This window comes from Penicillium crustosum, assembly GCF_028827405.1.
Source record: "Penicillium crustosum strain IBT 35664 chromosome Unknown utg000001l_segment0_segment0, whole genome shotgun sequence".
NCBI classification, from domain to species: Eukaryota; Fungi; Ascomycota; class Eurotiomycetes; order Eurotiales; family Aspergillaceae; genus Penicillium; species Penicillium crustosum.
This window is the reverse complement of record NW_026623122.1, coordinates 7112165-7135019: the sequence shown is the minus strand read 5'-3', so window position 1 is coordinate 7135019 and position 22855 is coordinate 7112165. Positions and strand designations below refer to the sequence as shown.

Genomic DNA, 22855 nt, shown 5'->3' with positions numbered 1-22855 from the left:
CTATGTCCCTGTTTTAGTAAATCAAATGTGCAATCTCCCAATATGGGCACAGGCACATCTACCTCTGCGACCGCGCGACCATTTTTCAGAGTACTAGGCAACGCAAAGCTCAAATTACTTGCTCTGTTCTTAACCGTCTCGACCATCCTCCTACTCACACTATTCTCTTCGCGGGGTTTATCAGAGGACATCTCACCTAGCACGAAAGACGAGCTTGCGAACGAGAAGGACTACTGGACATGGGAAACAAGCACCCGGTTCCGGAAACCCAAGCACGGAAATGACAGCGATGACACCGAGAGTTCGCAAAGTGCGACCTGTGACGCTTTCCCATCAGACGTGCTATCGCGCATTCAGATTATCTTGAAAACCAGCGCAACCGAAGACCCGAAACGAGTCGACACACACATGGCCTCTGTAACCCGCTGCATTTCCAACTTGCTAGTTATATCAGACAAGGAAACCAAGCTCCATGGCCATCGTGTGCACGATATTCTAGCTGATCTGCCCCCCTCGGCCCGGAATCAGACTCCGGAGTTCGAAGCGTACGAAGCACTACAACGCGGTCAGAGCAACATCGACGGCTCAGCAGGGTGGAAACTCGATAGATTCAAGTTTCTGCCCATGGTGGAGCGTGCTAAGAAAGTGAACCCCGGAGCGGAGTGGTACGTCTTTCTCGAGACGGATACTTACTTCGTGTGGGATAACCTGTTCCGAATGCTGGAACAGTTCGATCCATCATCCCCTCTTTATATGGGATCGCCTGCGCCAGGCCGCGATATCGGTGATGGGAAGGTCAATTGGTTTGCATACGGTGGCTCGGGCTTTGTGCTATCCCGAGCTGCGGTTGATATATTGGTGGCGCGGGAGGTTGGTGAATATGGGCAGTTTATTGGGCAATCGCTTAGTGGCCAGTATATGCAGGCTGTGAAAGATGACTGCTGTGGTGACTCTGTGCTTGGGTTTGCGCTGTATGAAAAGGGCATTGAGTTGTCTGGGATGTGGCCGATGTTTAATGCGCACCCGCTGGACTCGATTCCGTTTGGTGATGATCATCACTGGTGCCAGCCTGCGATTAGTATGCATAAATCACAATTGGGTGATATGACCGGGCTGGCGGACTGGGAGGATGAGCGAGATAGAACGGTATGATGCGTTTTGCTGAGCCTACTGGCTGATAAAAGTGCTAATTCATATCACAGAAGCCCCTACTTTACGCAGACTTGGTTGACTACCCTCGTCTGGGACAGTTGTCAGAGCGAAAAGGATGGGATAATGGAGCCTGGGGTGGAATCATCGAACAACCTGATACTCTACCCCAACATGAATCATTAGAAGCTTGTCGCCAGGCATGCCATGACCGGGATTGGTGTATGTCTTACACTTATGATACTGCTGGAGTCTGCGTGTTTGTGCGGAGCCTGCGACTTGGAGCAAAGAGCAAGCTGGAAATTTCCGAGCAATTCACGGCAGGATGGGACAATGATAAGATCCAAAATTGGCGGATGAACAACACGTGTGAACAGCCCATGTGGATGAAGCCGAGTTTGACAAGAATTTTCTAGAATTTAGATGTGTACACGACTTTGAAGGGTTTACTATAAAACGTTAATAAATGATATACGATGTCTGAAGATACGACCCCTATAGATCCCAGAGCTACAAGACACCCAGCATATACTAAATGAAGATCTACAAAATTGCATAACACACTTAGAAAGCGATTGTTGATTCATTTGCCCAACCATCTGGTTCAAGGAAACTAGTCAAACATCAAAAAATCACAAAAGCCATCCGTACGCCACCCAGGAATCATGTATTTCGACACAAGCAACCCACACTTGGGAAAACAAACAATGCACCGATGTGCCCTCAAGTATTAGACAAGCGAAAGGTAAAAAGTTCCTCTGAGCCATCAAGGAGGAGGATTAAAAAGAAGAAAAGCGAAGGGTAAAAAAAATACAACAAGGGAAAGGGGAAACATCATAAAGCAGAACATCAACCTCGAAGCAGCCATAAATCGAAAGAAAGCATCTCATACGCCGAGTTGACACACCCTCAAAAAAGGTCATTCCAGACCACCTAGTCCGTCCATTTTTGAGTCGTGAGGATCATTAACACCTGCCCATGCCAGAACAATCGGCGGAGCCTTAGCCGAAGGAAACCGCGAGGAAAAACAAACTCCTAGGAAGAAGAGATCAACCGCCGGATCTAAGCAGTGAACCGTATTTCCTACATGCGGCGAAAAGCACGATAGGTATCTTGAGATGAGAAACAAAGCAAGTTATCTCATCGACGCATGCCCTGTGTAGGGATGCCACCGGGCTGCATGCCCATGTTAGGCGGCATATTATACCCGTGGTGATCATATCCGGCTGACATGCCGTTCATCATGAGGGGGCCGAGTCCCTGGGCCTGAGAGACCGGGCAATCCTTGTGTGCCAGCAATAAAGTCTTGAGGTTGACAATCTCTTCACGCAGCTGAGTCACTGTAGCAGTAAGGGCATCATTCTCTGAGGTGAAAAGCTCAACCTTGTTTTGGAGGTTAGCCAGCCACTGCTTCTTCCGTTGACGACATTTCAAAGCCGCGACACTGTAGCAAACGTTAGTATCCCAAGTTCCCGAATATATTAAGGCCGGATCATTCATACCGATTCCGCTCCAGGAAATTGCGTCTTTTCTCCTCATCAGTCATCTTCTTGGTATCCATTGGGAATTGTTTCATATCATCGTCATCGTCCTCATCATCCATATCCGAGGGCATCTCCGTGTTGGCTTTGGCCCTTTTGTTGGATCCCTTCGGGGCATCTTCGGCCTTGCGGCGGTTATTGGCAGCAGGGGCCTTAGCGGCACTCTTTTTGCCCTTACCCTTAGCGGGTTTAGCGGGTTCATGATCAGATGCATCCTCAACACTGGTACCATTGGTGTTCTGGGAAACACGTCGGGTTGCAGCACGGGTATCATTTGGCATCTGGGCATGGTTCATCGGCGCATTGTTTGCCTGGCCACCCTTTGCCAGCATGAACAGTCCATTCGCCGCATCAGCCGCATCATGCTGAGTGAAGTCAGCGGGCCGAGCTGGTTTTACATCCATATTAGCAGCAGCTTGTTCCTGCTCGTTGGGGTTGGAGGTGGGAGCATTCGAGTTGTTCTTCTTCGCTGTGAGTGCGGTGCGATGGAAATCAATAGTGGAAGGAGTGGCACCGCCGTTCTGAAGTTGTTGCAAGAGAGCTTGTGAGTTAGGACTGGGGGCCGGGAACATGGAACCTCCACCGCCAGGTGTCAGTCCCGTGCGGAGAGATGACTCGTTCGGGGTAGGGAAACCACGACCGATACTGTCGAAGTAGTCATTAGGGCCGGTGGGCCCAGGGAGCATAGCCGGGCTAAGAGGTCCCGAGCGGAGGGAGTTGTTCCAATTGTAACCACCAGTAGTAGAGGTTGTTCCAGGTAAGGCCGGTGAGGTGAGCGCAGCAACAGAGGGAAGAAGCGATTTGCCTGGAGTCTCGGCCGGATTCCCTCCGAACGATTGCTCAAATGGATTGGGCTCTAGCGAGAAAGGATTGTGCATGGAACTGAAGTAGTCCGGGGTATCAGACGCAGTAGGCGCACCCGGTCGTGGAGGCGGCGCCAACGAGGTCTGAGGCTCTACGTTAGATTTCTGGTCGTTCTGTGAAGACGCGGCCTGCGAGTCTGACGGGGAGAGTTCGAGTTAGCAACGCGCCAAGAATTAATGCGATCGCAAATAGGTACCACTGCGGTTTTGGGATCGAGTTGGGGGCTTCATTGTGGAAGATTCATGTGTTGGTGGGGAGGAGATCAATGACGCCAGTGGGTGAAGTCATCGCGACGGCAAATGGACTTGGGGAATTTAAGGATCGGGGGAGCAGTGGCGTATTACCAAACCAAAAAAGGGGACTTTTTCTTTTCTGGAAGTATAATGCAGAATATGAAATAAGGTAGAGAAACATCCATATGGAATCACAGTGTAAAGCAAAAGTACTAGAAAAATGCGCAAATGTAAAAAAGCGTGACACACGAACCTTCTTTTTCCTTCTTCGAGTCCATGGGGGAAGACATGTTTGATCGAAGAGTCGATACAGCTGGGGCGACCGCAGCAGACATCGGGCTTATTCGAAGATAATAGATATAAAATGCTGCAAAGCCAAACAAACAATGGGCTTTCTGGGAGAGTGAGAGTGAGAGTGAGAGAGGAAGAGAGTGACGTAGGGGGAAGAGGGATATGATGAAATTTAGGGAATTGGGGGATTTTGGCAGTTGAAAAAGAAAAAATACACAATTACGGTCAGGTACTGTATTTGAAAAAAATTGGACCTCAAATTATATGGGTGTCCAGCATATTCAACATACATGACGGTAACTGTCGTTCTCCGAATCAGGTTCGAGCTTGGTTTCCACCATTTTGTATTTTGTACTTTGTACACATTAAAATGTTGCTATTGGTACTCTTCTAATCTTCGTATTTGCCTGTTCGGTCTAAATGGGGTGCTACCCTCCCCATCTCAGACATTCTATACCATAAAGAGACACCCTTACCTAGGATTTTGACCATAAGGTGGAGAATCGGTTGAATAGGTCAATCTTCATTTGCCATGGAGAGCGGAGTCAACCTGATCCAATATCACTGGCTCAAAAAGAGAACAAAAAGGAAATTGTACAATCGCGAGTCGACTCTTCGCAATCCTTGTACCTACTGGTAGAGAGTCGATGCTTGCATCTTTGATACAGAGAGTTTCCAAGGTTGGTCATCCCAGTATTATTCATTATGTCACGGTGACGACAGAAATCTCTCCCGCTGTGGGTCAGATGCACCCTTTTGACCAATAAAAGAACATAATTCCTCAATGCCAAGATGAGGATTTCACCTAACCCAAAGAATGCGGTGAAAATGATGACGCAATCGATGGCACGTGAGGATCCTATCTATCTTCAAGGTTGCCACTGGAATTCTACAAGTCGTAGATATGTTGATCTCCCATATGTGACCGAAATCTAGGTGTACATATTATATATGCTAAATGGGGACAGGAAAAGACTATATTGTATCTGACCAAGGTCTGTACATTATTATGTATGTGTAGAGCCTGTATCACCTGTTACCGGCCCCCAACAGGACATTATTAATCAACGGCAGTCCACGGGTGTATCCATGGGTACTCCATACAACATACGCGTCGTATGCATACGGAGTACGGAGTATACAAGATCGCGTCTGGCCCAGGCGGCACTTTGTACATTACATAACATTGTTATTTAGGGATGTATTACCCCTGACATTAATGCAAAAGACCCCGGGGCCTACCATATGCTCCGTAGGCTAGGTAGTAACTAATTAGTATGTGATATCAATCACCTTCTACATAGTAGTGTCTCGAGAGCATACCATCGTATAGATCATTAACAATCGTAATTTTGAATATCAATGCGATAATTGCAAAGAGTGGTCTAGCCCAAATTAGCCATTTGATCACCATGCCAATTGGGCGATTTCGTCGGGATTGAGGGTGGTGGAGAGTTCCAAGGTTTCCCCACAGTCTTGGTATCCTTCAACCTTGATTGTACGTATGTGCATCACCCGTCGATTGTGAGACAGGTCTAACTGCAACGACTCAGCTTGGACATGACTCTCAATGCATCTTGGGAGCTTGGTGCTTATCAAGTAGTAGCCCAAAATACCTATCGAGCCACTCAAAATTACCTGCATTGGATGAAACATTCGACTATATTTAAACTCCATATATATGCCAAAAGTTACTAACACACAGTCAAGATAGTATTACTTCACAGGAAGTAATTTCCAAAAGCAGGTTGCCGACTCGAACTCTTAAGGGCATAGCCAAGCACTGCAATATCAACCCTTTTTCAATAAGGTATAATTGATAGAAGATAAAAATATCAAGGTTTGACAGGATCTTCAGTGTATCCACAGTTCGTCTGAAGGAGTCCAAGTAATCTGCCTGCTGTTTCTCATTCCGAGAAAATGAACTATGGATATTATTCAATAGGAAGATGTTATCCTCACCTGCGCAGTTCACCCTACAGCCTACATATATCTAAAGAAACATAAAGCATAAAGCTTTTAGACAACAAATGAGCAATAAAAACCATAGCCAAGATCCATGCTTCAGAATAACACCTTTGCAATAGAGATAGCCCATTGACATCCATTCACCAAACCCTGGAGAGATTGCAATATTTACATAAAAAAAAGGAACCCTCATTTATACCAAAACTTCACGAACCCCGATAAGTCGAGTAGTTCCAAGGACCCAGGAGGACAGGAACATGGTAGTGGCGCCAGCCCTCCTCGCCCTCACGGCCACGTCCCTTGACAGTGAACTTAACCTCAACCTCTGGCCAGAAGCTCTCGACGCCCTGGGCCTCGTACCAGGGACCCACGTCAAAACGCACAGACCAGTTGGTCTTGCTGTCTGCAGCAGGCAGAGCAGCCAATATAGCAGGGACTGATTCTGAGGCTGTTCCAACTGGTGTCCAGTTGGCGACGCGGCCGTCGGCGTTCGTAGTTGCGCGGAACGAGATGCCGCTGGTGGCGGATGTCGGGGCGGAGAGGAGGGTTAGGGTCACTGGCAGGTTGGCTGCGGGTGTCCCTGATAAAGTGTTGAGGCAATGGCAGGTGATGGGATCGCGCGCTGCCATGGTGGTTGGTTGTTGCTTGACTGGGACTGAGTCTTTGGTGTGCGGGGCGGGGGAGATTTGTTGCTGATAAAGTGCGAGGCGGTTGGTGGTACGACCAATTTGTTGGTTATTTTGAGGGGAGTCCATTCATTCAAAGGGAAGGTGGGAATATAGGAGAAGGAAAAAAAAGGGGAAAAGAAGAAGAATGCCCTGGAAGGAGGAGCTCTACAGTGCTATCAAAGGTTCATCGGAGGATACCGATGGCTGCGGAGAGTGCCATGCAACTATCAATCGGGGATCCATGACTCGCGCATGAATATTCTATAGCCTCTTCGCTTCCTAATTTAGTGACTATCTGTAGTAAATAGAATTATCTCTCTTGTGAGAACTTAAGTAGGGTAAATTTGTGGGTTCAGAGACGAAGAGCTCCCACGACCATAGGAACCTTTTCAATTAGTAGATGAACGGGGCTAATTATAACTCTACCTAGATATATTGCATCTAAGGCCAATTGCATGTATCTAACATAAAATATAAAAACACCCAGAGAAAGTTGAAAGGGTTATGATGTGAAAGTCTTGCCTTCCGGAAAGTTCGATTTTGCGGGGCAAACTTGGGAACTCTTGAACTTCCAAGCTCCCAACTTCGCAACATACAGAACTTCAACAAATCATACACAATGTCCTCCGCCGTGGTAAATGGCGACGACCTCGACATGGAGCCTACGCTCCAGTCAGTTCTCAACCAAAACACTCTCCGTTGGATCTTCGTCGGAGGAAAAGGAGGTGTGGGTAAGACCACCACCTCGTGCTCGCTGGCCATCCAGCTGGCCAAAGTCCGCAAATCCGTCCTCCTCATTTCGACCGACCCCGCACACAACCTGAGCGACGCTTTCGGTCAAAAGTTCGGAAAGGAGGCCCGTCTGATCGATGGCTACTCAAACCTGAGCGCGATGGAGATCGACCCCAATGGGAGCATCCAGGATCTGCTCGCTACCGGAGATGGCCAGGCCGAAGATCCCATGGCGGGATTGGGCATGGGAAACATGATGCAGGATCTTGCTTTCAGCGTAAGTGCTTATTCCATTGTCGCGCAATACACTCTACGTGTCAATCTAACTCTTGGTGATGGCAGATTCCCGGTGTTGACGAAGCTATGTCGTTCGCCGAAGTCCTAAAGCAGGTCAAGTCACTCTCCTACGAAGTCATCGTGTTCGATACCGCGCCCACCGGCCACACCCTTCGATTCCTCCAATTCCCCACCGTACTCGAGAAGGCGCTAGCCAAGCTCTCCCAGCTCTCCACCCAGTTCGGTCCGATGCTCAACTCGATTCTGGGCGCCCGTGGTGGTCTACCCGGAGGTCAGAACATGGATGAGTTGCTGCAGAAGATGGAGTCGTTGCGTGAGACTATTAGCGAGGTCAACACGCAATTCAAGAACCCAGACATGACCACCTTTGTCTGTGTATGCATTGCAGAGTTCTTGTCGCTCTACGAGACGGAACGTATGATCCAGGAATTGACCAGCTACAACATCGATACCCACGCAATCGTTGTCAACCAGCTGCTGTTCCCCAAGGAAGGAAGCGGCTGCGAACAGTGCACTGCCCGGAGAAAGATGCAGAAGAAGTACCTCGATCAGATTGAGGAACTCTATGAGGATTTCAATGTGGTCCGTATGCCAATGCTTGTTGAGGAAGTTCGCGGGAAGGAGAAGTTGGAGAAGTTCAGTGAGATGTTGGTGACCCCATATGTGCCTCCGCAGTAAAGGCGATGTCGATGCGAGATATTTTGTTTTCGCTCATGTCGGACGAATTATGAAAAGACTAGAGAATATTACATGAAGCGCCTTGTGGACTAAGATTGGTTTGAACCCCACGTAGACACCTCGGGAGCATCCGGGCTAACAGGCATGAATGTGTTCATGCATATTCTGTCACATCCTAACGCTCCGTGATGAACCTCTTGATTACATCTCGGTCGATCGGAGATACAGCACACACAATTCTGAACTAAATGATATCGGACCCCGATTAATATATATCCTCGAGAGAGGAACTCCAATCGTCCCCGCACCTAAGCTCCTCTCCATCTGCCATGTGTTTCGAAAACCAATGACCCCATATACAATATCGTCTTGGCAATACAGAATTCATGCCATTGAGGCGAGTTCATACCCTAAAAGCGAGAGCTGCAGATATTCTCGCTGCAGCTTAGTGGCCCCCGCGATCTAAAACTACAATCCGTGGTGCCACGACACCACCGCAGTCCACCGCAGTGAGCCAATTTGGCGCTGCATAGGTTTGAGAATCTGCGGTGAGAGAAAAGGAGACGTCAGAACTGATTTCCTTCCTCTTCCAAATACTCCTACAGGTGCACTGTCCACTCCTTTTAGGGGAATACCCCAATTCTATGCGCCTTGAGATTGATTCGAGGCCGATGCTCCTCCATGCAAGCCTCACTTTCGTCCAAGACCGGGTCCTCGGTAGTAAACAGTGGGAAAAGTGGGCAGACCAAGATCCCGTCCCATTTTGACGGTCAGAAGCTGCAAATTGACACACATCAAGGGAGGGCAAAAAGGGTTGGGCCTCGTTGGTTGATAAAGTGAGGCGGGTGGTTCTCTTGTCCTCCGCCCCCGAACATTCCGACATGAACCCTCCTCTCGAGATCAAGGCACAAGATCTGGGCCGTTTCTGGTGATTCTCCACTGGTTTCACTTTCTGATTCTTGCCGCCCTCCGTGGACACTCGCTTGAGTGTTACCGAATTCGTGGGTAGCCGGTTGGTTTCATTTGCCTATGTGCAGCCGACCTTGTGGATCGTGCTGTTCGATGAAGGGGGGGGATGCGCGGTCCCCTCTGCCGTTGACCTGTTGTGAGACCATATTCTCCGAAGGATCGGGGCCTGCATTTTCAATAGAGATTTGTCTTATGCATCTCCGTCTCTGGTTGAATTGTTATTTGTTGAACTAGGGTATCAACCAACCTATTTATACTCATGTCTCATCCTTCTGAGCCGTGCCCAAAGTCCCACAAAGAGCTTCTAGGCACGGTCCGTTTGTGTGTCGGTGTCGACTGACATCAGACCATAGCCCTTTCTTCGCCCCGTCTCGACGCCTCACCCCTTAGCCTTGATAATGGCTCCTGTCCAGCAATACTGGCTTCCGGGATATGGACTGTCCCGACATATTGTCTTAGGCCATATCCATTACTTCCTTGGACCAAGTGCAACAGTTAGACCCTACAGCTACCAGGTATGTCTTGCCATTGCTTCTACTACTCCCCTCTATGTGTGGCTCATTCTAACAAGATATCATTGCAGGGACGCGATGGGTATCTCATCAATGGCGTGCCACTCACGCGGGTTTGTTTCCCCTACCTTTATTTGAACATGAATCGAACCTGGAGAAGAATAATCGAACATCGTTGACTCTTTCGAACAGGAACAAATTGATGATCTCGCTGTAATGTCTCGAGAGTACGAAAAGCAGGAAGCTACTCGGATGACCCACAACACCAGCGGCTCCTCCACTTCTAGCTCCAGCAGCGACAACCCAGCAACTCAGTCTGAGCCGTACATCAATGAGATCATCCCTATTAATCAACCTGGAACACGCAGGCGTGCATAACCAGACTCACGAGGCGGTCGTCGAGCCCAATTTTGTTTTCTTGGTTTCATCCATTGGACTCGCTGTTTTTTTCCTACCTCTTGCCTCCGTTCTAGGATTCCGTCTACGAGGAAGGACTTTCCTGCATGGCCGCCTAATACTGCTCCGTTTGACCCTTTCCCTCCTTAAGCCTCGTTCTTCGTGCCCCGGAGCATCTCGTGGATTGCAGATATTGGCCACATAGATATTCAACCCCTGACTTTGTTACCCAGGTGAAATCCTTGGACTACAGGAACTCCGATGGACCAGTGGAAGGAATGGAACACTAATCCTGCCCAGGTGGGATGGAGGCGGCTCTTATGGGCAATGGGGGTAGCCCTGTTTTGAGCTGATAGAAATATGTGTCTTTCGTCTCGTTTTGATATACCCTTCTCTCTTACTTCTCGTGGTCTTGATGCCTATTAGTTGTCATAACGCCAAATCTGATTTTGAATACATTGGAATCTCGGATTTGAAGCTGCTAGCCTATAACAAACTATGCGCTGGGCTGATCTTTCGAGGCTCATGGGGAGAAAAAGACAAATGGGATGATCCCCACAACCACACAGTATGCACTGGGGCTGGAAGAGGGAGATATGGACGTCAAATAGGTGTTATGTTCAATGCTCATTATAATAGTTACGAGTTATCAATGATAAACCGGGACATAACCCTAGCCTAAGAACAAGGATATTTTGGAACATGGGTTATTGTCAAAAAAGACATCATCTTTCACTCATCTCTATAGACCATTCGTAACAGCATAGATAAATCAGACCCTAAGATCAAAGAGTCTACTACATATCTCCATCTCTCATCTTTTCCCCCCAAAGATATGAGGGCGCCATGATTCTCTGGCTGCTTTTGGGGACCCCCTCGCTCCAAACCTCCAGGGTCAGAAATGGCCAATACATAAAGAGGTCAAGCAAAATATCCGACACAGGAAGTGAAAAAAAATATGGGGAGAGAGTGATTTGCATAACTGCAAGACTAAAGAGGTAAAGAAATAAGTGTGGACCCCCGAAAAAACGCCAGCCGGATGCCACTCTGCATGGAGTCCCCAAACAACCGTGTTGTGACCTACACGGGGAGATCACTAAAAAAATGGGGCAGGCAGAAACAAGTTGGAAATCACATAACAGAGAAAAGTTCAGTTTTCAACATCAAGGTCATGGTGTTTTTATTTTGCGACAGCAGCGCTCAAGACTTGTGTGCGGAAGAAGGCACCCTTGGTCTTCTCGATGACTTGCTGGTAGACCGACTGAGGGGGGTGGTTCATGATAACAGTGCCCTCCTTGTAATCGATCTTGGCGTCAACCCGGGTGTCGCGGATAAGGTTGACAATCCACTTCTCACCCTCGTCCTGGTTCAGACCGAGGCGAGTGGAAAGGTCCCTAGAAAAAAAAGGAAATCGTTAGTCTGTCGTTCGTACCAATTTCCCCAATACGAATAACTTACTTGATATCGATACGCTGGTGGATCTTGCAGTAGCTTTCGGAGATGAGGTGACGGGCAGCATCGACGAAAGCGTCGGCGGCCGAGACAAGGAAGAAATCGCTGCGCAGAATATCCTCGGCCTCGCCGAGCTTCTTCTGTGCCTCCTCGAAATCGAAATCGACGTAAAGGGCCTTGACGAAATCGGTGACGGGGTCGGTGTACTCGTAGTCCTCCTGGCGCACAACGCGGATCAGATCCTTCAATTGCTTCTGGTAGACACCGGAGTGCTTCTGGGGGCGGCTGCGGTTGGTGATAACGGCGGCGGCGAGGTATCGCAAAATCCAAGGGCAGCTGGTCTGGATGGTGTTGATGTAGGCGGGGGAGAAGAAGAGGTCGGTGAGGACGTCGCGGGCGGGGTCGTGGTTGAAGAAGGGGAACAGCGACCAGTGAATGAGCCAAGAGCGGTTGGTGAGCTGAGCCAGGGGGTTGTTGAACAGGCGAGTCTCAATTGAGTCCTTAACCTTCTGAACCTCCTCCATCGCACCCTCCCAGTTGGTGGTCAGGATCTCTGATGCGAGCTTACCCCATGTGGCGGCGGCAACCTTGTCGTTGTCGGTGGACAGAACACGGAACTGGTAAAGCAGCTCAGCGGCGTTTCCGTAGCTGCCGCAGCTGTACTGGAAGCGTCCGTAATCGTGGAGAGAGTTGACCATCTCGTTGGTGACACCGTGCTGCTCCTCGAGGAACCGCAAGTTGGCGGCCTTGTCGCTTCGCAGGTTACCGACAACCTCCTCATCCTGCAACAATTCGGTAATCTTCTCACTCTGATCCTGGTAGTGCTGTAGCTTGGCCAGAACCTCCTCGCGCTTCTTCACAAACTCTTCGGGGATGGTGTCGGAATCGTTGATCTCCTGCCACAAGTTGGCGACGTAGTCGGTCATGTTGGTGTGCTTCAGGAGCTCGTACTTCGCCCGGGTGATTTCCTTATCCTCCTCATCGCCGGTAGCGCTGAATTCGAGCAGGGGGAAGACCAAGTGACGGTCGAGGTACGGGATGAGTCGGGGCAGCAAATCATGCTGGGAGGTGATATCCTCGGCGGTCTTGGGCGTGTGAGCAGCAGCGCCGCTGAGCAAAGTCTCAGCGGTAGGGGGGCGTTGTCTGCCATATTGGATCTCAAAAGATGGCAGAAGGGGGTTAAAGGTCTAGAGGGGGATAACAAAGGGCCAACCGCGATCAATGGAGAATTTGCAGATTGTGCGGGCGTCGGTGGCCCTAAACCCTTTTTGGAAGTGGGTGTTGGGCAAGCGGTGGCAGAAAATCTGAGCAGAGGAGCATCAGATGTCGCTCCCCGATCTTCCCAGTCTCTGCCTTGATATCCCCATCTTCTCCAACCAGGTCTTTTCTTTCGGTCCTTTAGAACGTGAGAAATGCCGTCTCTTCTATACTCAGGCCCGTCTTCGGCCATGCGAAAGCAGGCCACAACGATTCCTCTTCGCGTCAACTCTGCACAGTCCGTGGCTTCCGTTCAGACATGTAGTTCATTTTCCACATTATGTCCTCAGGCGAGGTTGAAAGCTTCACGTAAGTCACGATTTGTTCGGTTTCATCTTGATCTCTTGATCTTTAAGAACCACAAGAGCAAGGCCGAATCCTCGGATCTTGCAATATCTTGTAACCAACAAACAAGAGAGAAGAAAGAAAGAAAAAACACGCATCTATGCCGTGTTAGTTTCAACTGAGAAAAGAGCGCGCATGGCTAACCCTTCCTCTCAGATCGTCCTCAATCCTCCTTCCCTACTCTCCCTACTCGCCAAAGCCGTACCTTCCTCGCTCATCTCGGCCGTCAAGCGCAAGCCCTGAAACAACAATCTACTACCCCATCGGCGACTCCATCCCCAGCCAAATCAGACAAGAAACCCAGCCCGACCCTGCAGCTCACCAACCTCCCCTATTTCGTCCGTCGCACTGCCTCCAACCAGCTTCCCGTCTACGTCGTCACCAAGGCCGGCGGCACCAAGCAACTCACCAAGCTCCAGAAGACCGAAGGCGATCTGGACGCGCTCCGCAACGACCTAGCCTCTGCCTTGGGTGTCGTTGACGGAAACAAGCCTAACCCGGATGTTACTCTCAACCGACTCACTGGCCACATCATTGTCAAGGTATGTTCGCTTCTACGGTGCAGTTAATTATCACGCGACAGAAAACTGATATATGGATACAGGGCTGGCGCAAACCCGAGATTCTGAACTTCCTCCAGGAGCGGAAATTCTAAATGCTTTCTTCTCTAATACCTCTATCTTATCTCATACTCTCGCGATTGAAGAGCTCATTGGAATCATTCGAATGGCCCCAAGATTCACCCCCAAAAGCATCATCATACCCCTATTGCGAGGGGTATGCTAGATCATACTTATCGGAGAGACCAAGAATCACATCACGTTGAAAACAAGGGAGGAGAAAGAAAGAAACGAACGCTCACGGTGGTCCCTGATGTGGATGGGTAATATCTATTTTCTTGATCTCTCTCTCCTCTTCCCTCTCGGTGCATACGTTTAATCTCGTTTCGGGTTGTTTTTCTTTACTTTTTCCTTCCTCTTTCCCTTTGGTGTTTGTGTCTTATCTATCTGGTCGTGTCTTCTGGCGTCCACCTGCTTTTTTTTCGTGTTCCCTTGCTCTTCTATCTACCTGTAACACTTCCAATCTGTACATTTTCGACGACTCGATGGGTGCTAGTGCTTTGATATTGAATGAACACATGCATTTCCCTTCAGGAAACCTGTAACAGTGTGTAGTAGGTATGCTGCTGTCTGCAATTGGGGTATGCCAACGTAGGCCACGGGTAGACTTATTCAAGATTATAAATTCCAAACTACTTCGCTAAGCGGATGATGGAATAGGGCTACCATTGCCCTCTTCTGTCTCTACTAGATGTTTCGACGTGGCTGGGTCCAACTACGAATCTCTGGGAAGCCACCGATTTGATAGTTACGAATTTAAATGGAAGCAAAGGCCAGTTGGTTATGATGCAAGTATCTCTCGATTTGTGTCGAGGGTATTTTGAGCATTGTACACCGAAGCAGAACAGAACGCTATCTCACAAGAACAAAAAAATAGAATCCCCATCACCGACCAGCGCCCAAAAGTTAAGAATAGGAAGACTGACAGTCGACATGAGTACAAATGACATGAGAGAAAATCAAGATTGTCGTATATGCTACGTGGAAGAGGATCCGATTCCTCCTAGGCGGGACTGGTACGAAACCAACCTGTCACCAGCGCATTAGAGGTTCATGCAGATATCATTTACTCCGCCAACCGAGCATATGAGAGGAGCTGGCGAACAACACCACCGTCGATGTTGGGGAGGAGCAGTGCACCTAGCAAGCTTTCTTTTCTGGGAAGGATTCCCGATGGGATGTTGAGAGGGGAGGTGTTGTCAACTTGCTTTGATTTTTCCGCCAGTCGGCGTAGAATCCCCAGTCCTCGGTTGACAATTGAGCTGAAGGCATATGCATCGGCTTCGGCCTGACTTCTTTGTCGCATGTTGATTTGCGGGATGCGTTCTGTGCACAGTGCACAGGAAAGTCGCAGGAGATGGACGGCGAACCCGTCGACTGACTCGAGCCATGCTTTGGCAAGAGCACCATCGGCGAATGTGGTGAGGACATCAGCGGACAGAAGACCTTGCATTAAAAACACTTTGCGTGCATCCACGACAGCCATGGGCTTTTTGTCGGGGACACAGGAGATGGCAAGGCCAAACGCACGGGTTAACAACTCCGGATGGGCAGGTGCAGACCCATCGCCCGAGAAGATGGCTTTGAAGTAAGTTCGGTTCGGGTCATCTCTAGCCAACATTTTGGCAAGCCCGTCAACGGCAGCTGGGGTGTATCGATCAACCGAAGAGTTGAAAGTAGTGAACATCACTTTGCCGGAGGGTGATGTGGGTTCAGGTTCGGGTGAGAATGCCAACAAGAAAATCAACAAATTCAGCGCCTCGTCCTTTCCGGGGATTTGAACAACATGCGCCAAGTTACTCAGCAAGATCACTGCATCCTTCATGAAGTCTAACGTGTTATGGCTTGTCCGCAGGAACATTTTGCGAGTTCCCATGTAACGGAAGACGGCTGAAAACAGCTGGGCGACAGGAGGGATACCAAGAGGTAAGAAGTTCGTCTCGCTGAACGAGAAATTGCGCAGGATGGTGGTGATACAGATAAGTCGATCGACGGCCCGGTCTAGTTCGTACTCAATACTTCCAAATTCGGGAACATCTGCAAGCGATGTGTTTTCAGACTGGCAGTCCCGTGTGACTTCATCATAGGAACGTAGCAGCATAGTGTCCGACTCTTCCAAGGTGTGTTGTGCTAGAAGGTCGACCTGATCTTCGGCGCAGTCGATCAGGCTCTCTACCAAGTCATCACAGTTCTCCAATGAAATCTGAATAGATGGTTCACCAGAAAGTGTGGTGAGGGTATCCAAGGCAACCCGGATCTCAGCGTAAATCCCGGATTTGAGCGCCATTGTCAGCGCATGAATATCAACAACTCCTAGTTCTGCAAAGCTTGGCACGTTTGGCTTTAGTCTGGAGATATCCTCGCCAATTTGGTACATCTCATCAACGGCAATGGGTCCGTGGAAACGACTCCCTGTCAGAACCATGGGTTTGAAGGTTTCTTCAATAGGTCGTTTTACTAGCTGCTCTGGCTTTTGTTCTTGTTGTACGGGCTGATGTTGGCCCGGAACAGGTGTAACACCCTTCACGGACTGCGGGGAAGGAGCTGTGAATTGTCCAGGAGCAGCTTCAGTGGGTGGTGGGACTGGTGGCTGCGAACCCCTCGAGATGCTTTGCCGATGTCCGGCCTGGGGTGGCCTGCTTTGGCTTCGAGCGTGCGTCGGCGTGGCGAACCCATTAACTGGGTTCCCGGGGGCATTATTATGAACTGGCGTATTATTCTGAGGGGACTGTGCCATTGTCTGACCTTGCTCAAAGCCCGGATTAGGCTTAACTGAAGGTGACTGGAATTGACTAGGCGGCCGCGGTATCCCACCTTGTTGCTGCTGCTGTTGCTGTTGCTGCTGCATGTGGTCCGCCATTTGTTTTTGTTGTGAGCTGATGAAAGCTTGTTCATAGGGAGCCAAGTTCCTGGAGTGGTGAGCTTGAATCTCCTGGGCGGCCATGGGGTATTGCATCTGGGGGAACTGGAGCTGATGTGCAACTGCTGGCCACATATTTGTTGCTGTGACCTTTTTTGATCCTCCCATCTTCATAACCGTGGCATAAAGCTGAACGAGGTTGATCGGACGGCCACTGACAATTGGATTTGGGTCCATCGGAAGATTCTGGCTCACCATGAATTTTTGCAATGAGCGCAAAAATCCTTCCGGGTTACTGGGTTTCGGCATGTTTGACTGCATGTTCGGGGGCATTTGTCTCATTCCTCCCATGGGCTGCTGCTGCTGAGGATTGGCCATCGGGTTCATGCCTGGACCCGGCCGTCCAGCCATTGCAGGATTGGGGTTCATCCGTGTATGTTGCTGCATGGCATGCAGCCGCTGTTGCTGGTTTGCTAAAGCTTGATGGTAGCCCTGGGGTACTTGTTGCATGCCATTGAACTGCGGCGCCTGCATCGAGGGCTGAGGGGCTCCAGAAGTCATTCCACCAAATTGCTGCGCTTGCATAAAGTTGGCGTTTTGCGGCGTATTCACGCGGCTGCCGTCCGACTGCGATGGAGACATATGGGGTCCAGGGGGCGGGCCAGCGGGCGAGAAGGGGCTTGGCGAGGCCGTTCCCATACGAGCGCTTTGTTGATCATAGTCCTGCATAATAGGCGACTGCGTGACATTCGGAGACGCTCCTTGCTGAAGATGCTGGTACGGCGTCGGGTGTTGCGGGAATTGCGGGTTTCCATTGGCCGGTCCTTGATAACCTGGAAATGGTTGGTGGGGGGTTTGAGATCGCGACCCCGTCACGCCACCCGGTGCTGGCCTTGGTGACATGGGCATGCCATCTTCCGGCCGTGCTCGCTTGGATGGAATCACTTGGTTTGAATTGTGGAAGCCTGGGGAAGCATTCCGCGGCACGCCATTGTTGAACATGCGCTGGAATTGGGATGGATCCTGGGAGGTCGGGGAGCCATGAAGGAAAGCAGTAGAGGGATCTATAGTGGATGGATGGAAGGCGCCATTATCCTGGCCAGGAATATTCGAGGCGTCGGCAAGCCAGGCATTCATGTCGAGCGGTTTTGCCAACCCATCTACCTAGGGCGAGTCAGCATGTGAACATTGGCTCATACGCCATCGCTATAATGTGCAAACGATGTCATATAGGAATGAAGGAAGTGTAGGATTTAGTCCAATGATGGACGATCAGGTAGACGCGTCGGGGATGAGATGTTTGGAGTCGCGCCCAGACCCGGTCGCGACACAGGTCAAAGAGAAAGTGGGGAGGGAAGGCACAACCATGGGGAAATATAGGAGATAATATGGGGGGAAGGAGGGGAGGGAATGAGGTACATACCGATAAGGCTGGAGTGACTTAAATTCCGCTTTTTATACGGATGACTGAAGCCGGGTCCCGGAATTGGCAGATGGGGGATAATGAAGGGGACAGAGGTTGGCCAGGTGTGGTCACGTGGTGTTGGGAACCTAAGGCAGCAAACCACGGGAGGCAAAGGCGTTTATGGATTTGGGGGGCAGGGGGAGAGGAGGGGGGAAGTAAGAAGGCTGGGGTAGACTAAAATGTTAGCAAATCATAGACAAGGAACGTCAGTCTTGATCCTTTTTTCATAAAGAGCCAAGATATAATAATGGGAGTATTCCCTCCAGAAACCACCAACGGTTACAGAAGGCAAGGAAAAAAAGAGAAGGGGGTGCGTGGTCACAACCAAATCATATCAATACAGGTAATATAAGGTAATATAATGTAATATAATATGGGTAGAACAAAAAAAAATAAAAAGACAAACGAAACAAATAAGAAACTGGCGTACTTACCGATTCACAAGATCCGTTCAGTTAGGGATGAAAGGGGAAGTGGAGAGAGGAGAGCGAAAATTACTGACAGGTCAGAGCTTTTGCAAGTAACCCTCTCTGTTGTTACTTGGTGTTTTTGTGTTACTAGGTTAGTCTTTCTGTTCTTTTCAGTTTTCAAGTTCTTTGGACTCGTTTTTCTTCGTTTTTCTCATTCTCTTCTTTTTTGGGGGAGTTTCTTTTGTTTTTGGTCCTTTGTGTTAGTCTAGATTTCCCATTGGTTTTGTTATCTCGTTGAGAGCGGGTGTCGTCAGCCTCAACCTGCATATGTATGAAAGAGACTGGCCACACATAAGAGGAAAAAGGAATAGAAAATATTAGGGAACAGAAAGAGAATGAAGGAAATCTGTTTCTGGGCGAAAATTCCCATAAAAACCCCATCTTCCCCTCGGATTTCATAAATCATCTAAACGATGATCCATTCCAACGGTCTGGCCGAGTCAGGTTAGATCATATAGTACTCCAACCCCCGATATCGTCTGAGGGTTAGCAATCACCCAGTGGTAAATTCCAAAGGGGAAAACTGCCATGGAAAAAAAATAGAGTCTTTCTAGACCAAGACCTGGGGGAAGGGGGAAAGAAATAATAGAAGAGGAAGAAAAAAAAAGATCTAGAGCCGTGACGGTGACCAGCGGGCGGTTCTCCTTATATAAAGCTCGCACTAGCGTCTGATAATCATGTCGATGCGCGCCCAATACTCCGAAGTTACCAACAATTCGAGGTCAAGAACTAAGGAGTGGATTAACCTGGGTTTCCTAGTGAACCCCGTGCAAGGATCCGACTCGATCCGCGTGGGAAATCATGACAGCTTTGGTGCCTGTCCCACCTACCGTGTCCCGGCCTACTCCACCACTACAAATGATTGGATCAATTTTTCTTCATTTCCCTTCTGTAGGGCTTTGGGCCAAGCTTGAGGATATGGCTAACTCCAATGGCAAGGATGCTCGTAACCGTCTCAAAGGCCTTTGCGCACGGCGGTCCAATATGATATTCTCCTGACTTGAACCTGATCAGGTGTCCAAACTGGCAACATGCTCCGTGCATCTACAGATCACTCGATGAAACATACAACCCAGGCGAATAAGCTTGAGATTCTCGTTATTGGCTCCAGGGCTACATATTCCGCGACAGCCGCTAGCGTCCGACCATAGATTTGGATTGAGACACTCACCCAGACAAGATTAGTGTATACTTGGTGCCTGGGCAAGATACAGGGGAAATGATGATCAGAACTGTCGAGACTTTCCAAGCTCTGTGTAATTTATCTCACTGTTCTGGGTGAGATTGTTGCATACGAATGTTTCAAGTAGTTGACGGGCGCCTGATTTGGTAGTGTTACCGTATTGCCAATTGCCACAATCTTCTAGCCCTGGAATGAGGAAGTATTGGACACCACACATATACACCATAATATATAGAAAATAACCAGTCGTGAAACTCTTGTGATGGAATGTTTCATGGAACATAGAACTAAATCTATAAGCGTTGGCAAGATTGGCTGTCATCACGTGACGGATAAGCTTCCCGGCCCATAGCATCGAAAGCTCCAGATGGCTGAACTCCGAGCCCTTCACACAGCGCGTCATTCACCAACCATCTTCAAAGCACATCCCATTTCCCTTCCATTTCCAGTTGATAGACATAATCTCCTTTCTCATCTTGCTCATTATCTAAAGTATTCACCATGGGAGACGTTGCCGTGGAGAACCCGGCGAACAACGTCACGCCTCTTACCAAGCCAGGTGCGCTCGACGCCCTCGCCAACTTGGATTCCCTCGATGGCACGGGGGCTGATGGAAACGATGAATATGCTACCCTCAAGAGGCTACAGAGACATCTCGAGTATGTCTAACCATGTTTGTTGGATGGAGTGATCTGTACTGACGTCGAACACAGGTATATCCAACTCCAGGAGGAATACATCAAGGATGAGCAGAGGTATGCATATTGGATTCTGTTGTTCAATATTGGATCAGTGGCTAACTACCGTCGTTTGATGCAGGAGCTTGAAGAGGGAACTGGTTCGGGCACAAGAAGAGATCAAGCGCATACAGAGTGTGCCATTGGTCATCGGACAGTTTATGGAGGCAATCGATCAAAAGTATGTCTTTCCGTGTCTGGGACCCTAGTCGAGATGGTCATTTTGCTAACTCATCCATAGCACCGGCATTGTGCAAAGCTCGACCGGTTCTAATTACGTCGTCCGTATCCTCTCCACTCTCGACCGCGAGAAGTTGAAGCCCTCATCCTCGGTCGCCCTTCACCGTCACTCCAATGCCCTTGTCGATATTCTTCCTCCCGAGGCTGACTCCTCTATCGCGATGCTCGGCGAGAACGAGAAACCCGATGTGACATACGCAGATGTCGGTGGCTTGGATATGCAGAAACAGGAGATTCGGGAGGCGGTCGAGCTGCCTTTGACACATTTCGAACTCTACAAGCAAATTGGTGGGTAGTTATGGAGATCCATTGCGTGTAATGGCACTGCTAACGATTTGCAGGTATTGACCCTCCCCGTGGTGTCTTGCTCTATGGCCCCCCGGAACCGGAAAGACCATGCTGGTGAAAGCCGTGGCCAACAGCACAACTGCCAGTTTCATTCGTGTCAACGGATCAGAGTTCGTACAGAAGTATCTAGGAGAGGGACCTCGTATGGTCCGTGACGTGTTCCGAATGGCTCGTGAGAACTCCCCGGCCATTATCTTCATTGACGAAATCGACGCGATCGCCACGAAGCGTTTCGATGCCCAAACTGGTGCCGATCGTGAAGTTCAGCGTATCTTGCTGGAGTTGCTGAACCAGATGGACGGTTTCGAACAAACCAGCAACGTCAAGGTCATCATGGCCACCAACCGAGCCGACACCTTGGACCCAGCTTTGCTGCGTCCTGGTCGTCTGGACCGAAAGATCGAGTTCCCAAACCTGCGTGACCGACGTGAGCGCCGATTGATTTTCACAACCATTGCCGCGAGGATGTCACTGTCCCCCGAGGTCGATCTCGATGCCTTGATCGTGCGCAATGACCCCTTGTCTGGTGCTGTCATTGCTGCTATCATGCAGGAGGCCGGTCTGCGGGCTGTCCGCAAGAACCGTTACAATATTATCCAATCGGACCTTGAAGATGCTTATGCCGTCCAGGTCAAGACTGGACAGGATGATGACCGGTATGTTTCTTGTTCTCTTTTGGGGATTTTCTATGTCACTAACTGGTTACTTGCAGACCTGACTTCTACCGGTAAATGCTTGGGTCTCTTGGGAACGTGGGTATGGGTGACGAAAGCTTGGTCTCCCTCACCAGTTGTATTATCAATAATATGCAGGCGCCATGTGTCACAGTGTTTGGATTATGTCTTGATCCCATGGTCTTCCGTTCATTCTTTTAGATTGTAGATGTAGATTGTAGATTGACTGGCAACACCCTGCCTGTATACCACTTGCTTTAACATGCGTGTCGAATCAAGGTTCTTTTATGTACATTATATCTATTTTCCTAATCTTCTTCTTCTTGTTCTTCTACGGACCCACCGATGGAATTATGGTCTATTTTGTGGTATCGGTTCTTAGATGCGGATACGGATGACTTTGGGGGGTGGGATGTCAAGATATATATATTCATCTACAAAAAATGTTCAACAAATTATTAGATTAAAAAGTCCGCCACTGTAGATTGTAGTAACGCAGGTAAATCCAAAGTAGCAATAGAAACCCACCAAGTATTCATTCATAAGCCATGCCTTTGTGTCATCATTGCTGGTTTTATATTGTATGTTCAATGTTGTATATACAAAGGAGCGGGTGGACCCTCACTCGATACTTCAACTGACGTCACACTCACACTCACATCTACACCCATTAAGAATGGAAGTCGGAGCTGACCATATCATTGAAGTGTGCCTAGTATGGTATTCACGCATTAAAGTTCGTAGTAAGGTAGGCTTTAAAAGTATTGCTTAAGAACATCGAGGGGCTTTTTCTCGCCGTATGTCTTTGCCGCAGCCGCAATGGTACTCTCTCGCTCAGATAGTCAAGATCCATGATCTTAGCGCCAGTAGTTTCCATGGATATTATTAGCAAAATGATTGCCCTAT

At 49.1% G+C, this 22855-nt stretch overlaps 10 protein-coding genes across 10 annotated transcripts; 6 read left to right on the top strand and 4 right to left on the bottom strand.

Moving 5' to 3' along the window:
* Window positions 1-42: 42 nt before the first annotated feature.
* On the top strand, window positions 43-1565 carry N7487_002696 (uncharacterized protein; the record flags this gene model as incomplete). Its single annotated transcript, XM_056870443.1, has 2 exons — window positions 43-1146; window positions 1203-1565. The coding sequence occupies 2 exons, from the start codon at window positions 43-45 to the stop codon at window positions 1563-1565; spliced, it is 1467 nt and encodes a 488-aa protein (XP_056735227.1).
* A 409-nt stretch (window positions 1566-1974) lies between these two features.
* Window positions 1975-4261, bottom strand: atfA (bZIP transcription factor atfA). The gene is made up of 3 exons (XM_056870442.1): window positions 4041-4261; window positions 2652-3690; window positions 1975-2593 (listed from the first exon to the last, which is right to left on the bottom strand). Exons 1-3 carry the CDS (start codon window positions 4120-4122, stop codon window positions 2290-2292), a joined length of 1425 nt encoding a protein of 474 aa, XP_056735226.1. The 5' UTR covers window positions 4123-4261; the 3' UTR covers window positions 1975-2289.
* Window positions 4262-6252: 1991 nt separating this feature from the next.
* Window positions 6253-6801, bottom strand: N7487_002694 (hydroxyisourate hydrolase; the record flags this gene model as incomplete). Its single annotated transcript, XM_056870441.1, has 1 exon — window positions 6253-6801. The coding sequence occupies one exon, from the start codon at window positions 6799-6801 to the stop codon at window positions 6253-6255; it is 549 nt and encodes a 182-aa protein (XP_056735225.1).
* A 532-nt stretch (window positions 6802-7333) lies between these two features.
* N7487_002693 (ArsA family ATPase) lies at window positions 7334-8421 on the top strand (the record flags this gene model as incomplete). Its single annotated transcript, XM_056870440.1, has 2 exons — window positions 7334-7723; window positions 7789-8421. 2 exons carry the CDS (start codon window positions 7334-7336, stop codon window positions 8419-8421), a joined length of 1023 nt encoding a protein of 340 aa, XP_056735224.1.
* Window positions 8422-9788: 1367 nt separating this feature from the next.
* N7487_002692 (uncharacterized protein) lies at window positions 9789-10280 on the top strand (the record flags this gene model as incomplete). The annotated part of the gene is made up of 3 exons (XM_056870439.1): window positions 9789-9905; window positions 9974-10015; window positions 10095-10280. The coding sequence occupies 3 exons, from the start codon at window positions 9789-9791 to the stop codon at window positions 10278-10280; spliced, it is 345 nt and encodes a 114-aa protein (XP_056735223.1).
* Window positions 10281-11478: 1198 nt separating this feature from the next.
* N7487_002691 (eukaryotic translation initiation factor 3 subunit E) lies at window positions 11479-13070 on the bottom strand (the record flags this gene model as incomplete). The annotated part of the gene is made up of 3 exons (XM_056870438.1): window positions 11479-11692; window positions 11757-12937; window positions 13014-13070. The coding sequence occupies 3 exons, from the start codon at window positions 13068-13070 to the stop codon at window positions 11479-11481; spliced, it is 1452 nt and encodes a 483-aa protein (XP_056735222.1).
* A 128-nt stretch (window positions 13071-13198) lies between these two features.
* Window positions 13199-14007, top strand: N7487_002690 (mitochondrial 54S ribosomal protein mL49; the record flags this gene model as incomplete). Its single annotated transcript, XM_056870437.1, has 3 exons — window positions 13199-13316; window positions 13509-13894; window positions 13957-14007. 3 exons carry the CDS (start codon window positions 13199-13201, stop codon window positions 14005-14007), a joined length of 555 nt encoding a protein of 184 aa, XP_056735221.1.
* A 1031-nt stretch (window positions 14008-15038) lies between these two features.
* Window positions 15039-17969, bottom strand: N7487_002689 (putative ARID/BRIGHT domain protein (SWI1); the record flags this gene model as incomplete). The annotated part of the gene is made up of 1 exon (XM_056870436.1): window positions 15039-17969. One exon carries the CDS (start codon window positions 17967-17969, stop codon window positions 15039-15041), a length of 2931 nt encoding a protein of 976 aa, XP_056735220.1.
* Window positions 17970-20451: 2482 nt separating this feature from the next.
* Window positions 20452-21333, top strand: N7487_002688 (Proteasome regulatory particle subunit Rpt3; the record flags this gene model as incomplete). Its single annotated transcript, XM_056870435.1, has 5 exons — window positions 20452-20609; window positions 20664-20705; window positions 20770-20868; window positions 20929-21215; window positions 21269-21333. The coding sequence occupies 5 exons, from the start codon at window positions 20452-20454 to the stop codon at window positions 21331-21333; spliced, it is 651 nt and encodes a 216-aa protein (XP_056735219.1).
* On the top strand, window positions 21324-22006 carry rpt3 (proteasome regulatory particle base subunit RPT3; the record flags this gene model as incomplete). The annotated part of the gene is made up of 2 exons (XM_056870434.1): window positions 21324-21931; window positions 21988-22006. 2 exons carry the CDS (start codon window positions 21324-21326, stop codon window positions 22004-22006), a joined length of 627 nt encoding a protein of 208 aa, XP_056735218.1.
* Window positions 22007-22855: the final 849 nt, after the last annotated feature.

Excerpts from the sequence above, each read along its gene's own strand:
- atfA (XM_056870442.1), bottom strand. The coding sequence starts at position 4,122 with ATGTCTGCTGCGGTCGCCCCAGCTGTATCGACTCTTCGATCAAACATG. Across the intron at positions 3,691-4,040 it reads CTCGAAGAAGGAAAAAGAAG|ACTCGCAGGCCGCGTCTTCA; the intron begins GTTCGTGTGTCA and ends TCTCCCCGTCAG. Across the intron at positions 2,594-2,651 it reads AATTTCCTGGAGCGGAATCG|TGTCGCGGCTTTGAAATGTC; the intron begins GTATGAATGATC and ends CGTTTGCTACAG.